This window comes from Pieris rapae, chromosome 19 (assembly GCF_905147795.1).
Source record: "Pieris rapae chromosome 19, ilPieRapa1.1, whole genome shotgun sequence".
Lineage (NCBI taxonomy): Eukaryota > Metazoa > Arthropoda > Insecta > Lepidoptera > Pieridae > Pieris > Pieris rapae.
Genome location: NC_059527.1, coordinates 250,652 through 258,025, shown reverse-complemented (window position 1 = coordinate 258,025; position 7,374 = coordinate 250,652). Strand labels below are relative to the sequence as shown.

At 31.8% G+C, this 7,374-nt stretch overlaps 1 protein-coding gene and 1 long non-coding RNA gene across 2 annotated transcripts; both read right to left on the bottom strand.

Moving 5' to 3' along the window:
* Positions 1-145: 145 nt before the first annotated feature.
* LOC123690001 lies at positions 146-2,023 on the bottom strand. The gene is made up of 2 exons (XR_006750845.1): positions 1,501-2,023; positions 146-1,027 (listed from the first exon to the last, which is right to left on the bottom strand). It is a non-coding gene; the product is annotated as an uncharacterized LOC123690001 (long non-coding RNA).
* Positions 2,024-2,361: 338 nt separating this feature from the next.
* On the bottom strand, positions 2,362-3,991 carry LOC110997892 (collagenase). Its single transcript, XM_022266257.2, has 5 exons — positions 3,768-3,991; positions 3,380-3,647; positions 3,104-3,187; positions 2,785-2,972; positions 2,362-2,491 (listed from the first exon to the last, which is right to left on the bottom strand). The coding sequence occupies exons 1-5, from the start codon at positions 3,963-3,965 to the stop codon at positions 2,387-2,389; spliced, it is 843 nt and encodes a 280-aa protein (XP_022121949.2). The 5' UTR covers positions 3,966-3,991; the 3' UTR covers positions 2,362-2,386.
* Positions 3,992-7,374: the final 3,383 nt, after the last annotated feature.

Sequence of the window (7,374 nt, the reverse complement as noted above, 5' to 3'; positions counted from 1 at the left end):
AGACATAGTTGTCTGACGTCTCGTCTTCTAAAGTAGTCCAACACAAATCGCAAATCCCACGCAGCCACAGTGCCAATAAATCCCCATAACATCAAGGGTATAGGGAGATTTTTTTCAAATACCAATAACATTATAAATTTATCACTTAAGTAATTACAATGTTTTATTATTTGCAGTTAAAACTAAAACAAATAGGCGACTTAAACCGGGTGTAATGAAACTTGAAGCTTATATTTGCCAAATTGAATTACGTTACTTATATATAACATAATACATACAATATTCACGTACCGACAGAAAAAAATACAGAAAACCTTTTTGTATAGTTTTTTTAATATTAAAGCGTTAAAGAATATAACCAACACTGCAATACCTGAATAAAAGTTAAAGTTTGATGACGTCTAATTAATATAATAAAATATATTAAACGAACTCGATATTTAGATTAATCGTCACCATGGCTCATGTATCTTATCACTTATCAAGTTATTATTCGCAAATCATTTTATTATTTATCTACTAACTTTATTTTTATATTTATCTTTTTATAGCCACTAAAATAACTTATACGCGTCATCGCTCAAAACAACATTGAAATACATTATATTACCTAACGTAAAAATATGCAAAAAAATTGACAAATTACTTATCCGCGTTTTCAGCTGACCGTTAACATCAGTAATGGTCGATTAAATGCAGATGCAATTCGCGAATATCGGCCTATCAAAAATGATAGGCAAATCGGTGTGTAATCACGGCGTTTAACTCTTCACTCGGACAGCTCGCTCGGTTATACTCTTCCACAAAATTGATTTCAATTATCGTGCTCTTTTATTTATATTAATAGTTTATTAGTAATATTATGTGTCTTGTGTCTGATCCTTTAGAAGGCTTACGTAGGATCTCAGGTCCAAAACGCAGAGTCCAGGACGAGACTAACATTTCTTTATACATAGTGAAGCACCAGTCGCGGTCTGTAAGCACTATGTAGATATGGCCCTTGGCAGTCCACGGCCGATGTTGAGAACTGTAAATAGGGACTGGTTTAATTTTAGATCTAGCTTATTCACAGGAATTTTAATATGCTGTTTCACGCAGACTGTTTAGTAATATACCAACAGAAGAAGATCTGTATTTGCGTGTTTTCTGTATTTGTCTAAATCAGTGATTCCCAACCTTTTTTGTCCCCAGCCTTTCTAAAATTCTTATGAACAACGAATGACAACAAAAACGAAAATATGTTGTATTTAACATACATAATAATTGTTTACTTTAGAAAGAAACTTGAATGATAGGTTTAAGAAAGCAATTACTAGGAAATGATTAATTGAACTTAGTAAGTAAATTTTCAAAACATAAATGAAAGAGTTGTAATTGAAATTCCCAATATTAAATTTATTTTTCATATTTTTGCCCCCCTTAACAATAGAATTCCCCTGTGGGGCGTGGGCCTCATGCTGGAAAACACTGGTCTAAACTCTAAACCGTTTTTTTAATCACCTTTTATGGCATAAGAGGAAAGCTATGCTAGAAGAGTAGTAATATTGGTGTGGTCTGCTCAGTAGGAAACGGAACCTTTTTCACGGGCATTTTCAATTGAACAGTTCCACCAATGTTGCTTAACAGTGTTTTGCTAAACGACATTGAGTCTCCATCAGACAAATCGTCTGTTGCTGCAGCTGATCTGCTGTGAGAAAGAAGAGCGTTAGCTCTAAGGAGTAATATGCTGGTCCGGAGGTTTGCACGTAACTCACCAGAAGTAATAGATATTGTTCAATGCGTATCTGTCTATCATTTCTCTGGTACAGCCTATGGGCCCATTTTACATAGAAGACGTTGAATTTGCTCCGTATTGAGAAACACAACCCGTTCAGGTTGCAATTGGGCTTGAGCCGAGATTTTGCAGTCAGGTATGTTTGGCGATACTCGAACTAAAGGTTTAATGCCATCATTTGGACATAGCACCGATGGTATCCTGAATGTGTTGATCAGAAACACACGTATATTTTAAAACGTTGGTATGCTATCCATATCCTTAAATATATATTTTTTTGTTTACTAATTAAAATTTACATTATTACTACGACCTTATTTATAGTTAGAGTTAGCTAACTAAACTTCACATGGATATACTCTGAAATGAATAAGTTGTTAATATTACTTAACGAATTTGGCTTTTTATTATTTTTACTATTTTTAAAGTCTTGCGAAGCCGGGACAGACCACATAACATTTATGCGGTAGTTTATACTTTTCAATCGTAAAATATATATATATATATATATATATATAGACTATATAAATAAATTTATATATATATGTAAAAAATTGGGTCCTTAGTAAATAAATAAAATACAGATATTAAATAATTTTAAATTTATTTAAATTACAAACGAGAGCGGATCCAGGTGTTGTAGGATGTAATTCTGGTGAAACCAGCTGGCAAGTTGCGTTGGCAGCCAGAGGCAGATTCGAATGATGCCAGTCCAATCTGTAAGAAGATGAAATTTGTTTTAATAAATTTTGTTGAAATATGTCAAGTTCTATAAGATTAATAATATAATGTATTGCTATCTTTATCAAACTATATTTTATTTAGTACCTATTACTTACTTATATATATGGTATACATTTTGATAAAAAAAAACAAATCACTTTATATGCGATAATTTTTATCTTCAGATTTATATAGTTAGTAAAATCCTTTGATAGTAAAAATCTATAAGACAATTTATTATGTAAGAATAATAAATAATAATAAGTTAATTCTGAAAGAATTCTTACCAATTCATCGTTAACGACCAGAGGGCTACCACCATCACCACTGCAGGTACTTTTACCGTTGGCACCACTGACGCACAGGGTAGAGCTCACAACAAAGGCGGCAAACGTACGGGCGCACTCTTGGTTGCTAATCACAGTCAAGTCTACGTGGTTCAAGGTCTGTCCTGTCGTAATCGAAGTTCCGTCAGCTGCAACACGAACAAGTCAAGTTTAAAGTAGAAACGCGTTAAGCAATAACACTAATTGATGATAATAAAAATGACTTTATTCACTGTGTGTATCACTAAGTGTTAATATGCTGAGTTCAAATGCTACTTACACACAACACCGAAACCAGCTGCGGTACCGACTACTCCATTGTACAAGTTGTTGCCGCTGGCGATGGAGATGGGTCTGATGTATTCTGAAATATAACAGTTTGTTCATATTAAATTTTTCTCACTTAACATTGCCGTGCTCAGTAAAATCAACGTATATATCATTTCTATCTTTATTGAATATTATTTGTACCATATCATAAAAATTATAAGGAATTTTAAAAGTTTACTATTTTACTAAAAAATGACGTTGAAAAAAGAAATAAAAAATAACACACCTGTGGAAACAACAGTAGGAAGAACGATCATAGCAATATCGTTCGCACGGGTGGCCGTATTGTATTCGTCGTGGACTTGGACATTGTTGGTGATGACACGCAGACCACCAGTGAACAGACGATTGGAAGCAAAGACAAGGGTCATGAGAATACCGTCGTGAGAGGCAGTTTTCCAGCAGTGAGCTGCAGTTAAGGCTCTGTTTGCAGAAATAAGAGCAGATCCACACACTGACTGTCCTCCGGTGATCAAGTTAACAATAACACCTCCCTATTAAACATAAAAATGTAATGAGGATATAGAAATATATCACAATAATTTAGATCATTTCATTAAGACTAATAAACACTGTACGGACACTGTATTGAAGATCTTAAAAGCTAGACATACCACGTAAGGGAAAGCTCCAAGTTGCGATGGGGATCCACCGACGATTCTAGAGCCGTCGAAGTCAGTTGCTTCTTCAGCGGCCTTGATACGGGCGGCCAATGGGATACCGATCTTGCCATGGTAGTCCAATTCAATGGACTCCTGTTGAGGAACGGCAAAAGCCGCTGTGACTCCGAGAATTACAAGAAACAGTTTCATCGCGGCGAATAAAATTAAACTATAAACTATTGATATCGACTCCTTTTATATACCTTTGAAAAATCGTAATCATCATTTAGACACGATGATTGTAAAGATATAATTACTTCGTTAATACAATGACACACATAATTTTCATGACTATCAATTAGATAATACTTTCCGCTTATGGGTATACTAGCATTTCCTGTTGGTTCATTCCTTCAAAGGTGGTTTCCTGGATAAAAGAGGTAATGGTCATGACAATGCGTTGCGTTGTCTATAAATCAGTCCAATGTAGCCTATATATTTTGTCTTTTTAGTTTAATTTTATGCATTTATCTGATTACAAGACAGCGCATGTACGTAAATTATTCACACACATATAGTATTTCTAAAGATCTTATTAAACATATTATATTTATTTTTTCATTAATGAAGACACAGAAATTGTTAAGTTATAAAGTTTTCATTTTACAATATATTAATATATAATATATTACTTGTACCTGTGCATGTTGTAACTATTTTGTATTATTACATGGAAGAGTATCTGCTCACGTATTAATTTTTTTCGTTGAAATTAAAATAAAAAATACCTAATGTAAATCTTAATTTTTTTTATTGATAAAAAAGCAATGCTTGGCACACTGATACATCGCTAAAAAAGAAAATCACTAAATACAATTTTAAATGTGACAAACACTCATAAGCAAACATGACATATACGAAGAGATCCAACATTAAACAAAACAAAACAACTATTTGACAAAAAAAAAACTAGTAAAAAAAATTAACTTAAGAAACTAAACAAGTAAACAATTTAGCATCCTTTTTGTTGATGTTCATAAGTGTTGGTATTACATATATGAATAAAGCTATTTTGAGTTTGAGTATGAGTTAATTCACATCGCAATATTAGGACATACATAATACTATTGCTATCAGCTTGTTAAGGTGCTACTATATCTAAAAAGATCTTCTCAGAAGCCCTATTTGCCGTGGTACATATTTTTTTATTTTCGTTAGTAATCGTCCTTAGTTTCCCTTATTTATTTAATTTATCTGCATTAATAAATCTTAATTCAAGTGATTCTTTTGGTTTAATTTAAGCATTCACTGCTTTTGGTTGATCAGACCTTGAGTCTGTGTTTTCTATATCCACCCCAGAATTAGAATTAATTATTTGCCTTGCTTGAGCTCTTGATATTACAGTTACTATAACTTCGTGCATTTCTTTTAAACCATCAATGGTAATCCTTAACATTGCATCAACAGCTGCATTTCCAGAATCTTTAACATGTGCTACCTCAAAATTATATTCTTCCAATGTTATCCTAATATTTTATATTAAATATATAGTGGTTTATGATGACAGCCGTACAAAAAAGAAGACAAAATCTCCACTCCCTATAATATCGCGAGAAGCTGTTCCTTTTCAATGCTTGAACTGTATTTTGTATTGAAATTGTAATGTGTATCCTAGTCAGCCTACGATTTCTTAAGCCTTTGATTTATAGCCAATTTATTATTGTGTGGTTTTAAAATATTATAATATTGTTCGTCACCATTGACTTAAGAATTTGTAAGGTCCACAATTTTTTTTTTTATTTCAGTTCCCTAACTTTCAATAGACGTAACGTTTTGTCTTGTCCTTTGTAACTTATTTTGTATCGCAGATGCAGCTTTCCTTGACAATTACACACTTTTCATATCACGAAGTAATTCAGTAACAGCATCATGTTTTAATTTTAGCTTTAATTATGTCTCCTGAGACAAAGTACTCTTCAACACAAATACAATTAAATTCTGTTTACATATATTATCTTTTAATACCTATACAATCATAATATTCGATATTATCGCTTAATTGTATTTTCCTCAACATTGGTCATAACCGTTAATAAGTTAAGAGCGGTCTACAAATCAAAGGTAATTGTGGAAATAGTTTTGGAATCAATTGAATCACATGAAATATTTCTGTGAAATTCTAAAAATAACTGGCAGTTGTTTTCTAATAATAAAATATCTTCGTTCATATTTATTTATATATACACTCTAAAACAATGTGTATGCCTAAAAAATACAAGGAAATAATATTTATCCTTAACTTTTTTATTAAATTAATTTTCATATGATATATATAAGTATATTTTTTTACGGGTACTCGATTTTGGAGTATCTATACGATAGAGACATCTATCGTATAGAGACTCCAAAATCTAATACATCCCTCTAACCCCTTTAAATTAAAGGCGATGAATTAATAAATGAAACGTGGTTATTCAGATATTTTTTATAGAATAGGGGGCAAACGGGCAGGAAGCTGACTTAATGTTAAGTGATACCGCCGCCCATGGACACTCTCAATGCCAGAGGGCTTGCGAGTGCGTTGCCGGCCTTTTAAGAATTGGTACGCTCTTTATATATATATGATTCTCGCTGAAGATATATATGTATTTTAGTACAAATGCCAGATTGAACAAAGTAATTAATATTCTTATTTTGAAGAAAACTGACAGTGTTACATATTTTAACGAAGTGTCTTGAAGGATCCATTATTGTTTGAGCAGACACAAATTACTTACAACCATAAGCATATTATAATAAACCCATAATTTATTCTACACTGACAACAAACCTCGATATTGACGAATCTTAATATTTAAAATACAACTTACTTTTTAATTATGGGCAAACGATGACATGGTTTATTAATTTCGATAATTTCAAATTATTTAATCTAGATATCGTATTCGTTGTTATGTGTATATGCCGATGTCATTCTCCATTCACTAATTAAATCCAATTGGTTTGTGTTCAATTAGGGAGTGAGCTGCCCTTGAGATCGCATATAACATTCAGATGTGGTTAATAATCACTTTAGTTTTTAGATTACTAACTGTTTAAATAAATTGTCTTAATAAACACTAATTTATTATATTAATGGATGTTTAGAGAGTTTTTCAGCAATTTGTGTCAGCGAGATGCGATGCGAGCAAAACAAATTTTTATAAAAAATAAATCTAGAAGTACCTTATCGATTAAAATACATGCAGGTAGATAAGCATAATTTTAAACAATTTACAATGGACAATTAATAAGTTTGTATATAAGTTTGTTAGTAAAGATAAATTATTATATGTAAATTTAAATTAATGATTACATCAATAACTAATTGTTTTGAGCAACCATTAATGTAAAATCATTGCTCCAATTTAAATCGAAACGCAGACCATGACTAAACAACAAAATAAACAAATAAATAAGATAATATATATCATCATTAAAAACTACTGCTGATGATACGTGTCTTCCTGTACACATTTATACATTTAGAGGGAGATTGTGTGTAACATTGTCCTTTCATCGATGGATTTTACGGTAGAAGAACTGAATAGCGAGACATGCTTTTTTCACAAGTAATATT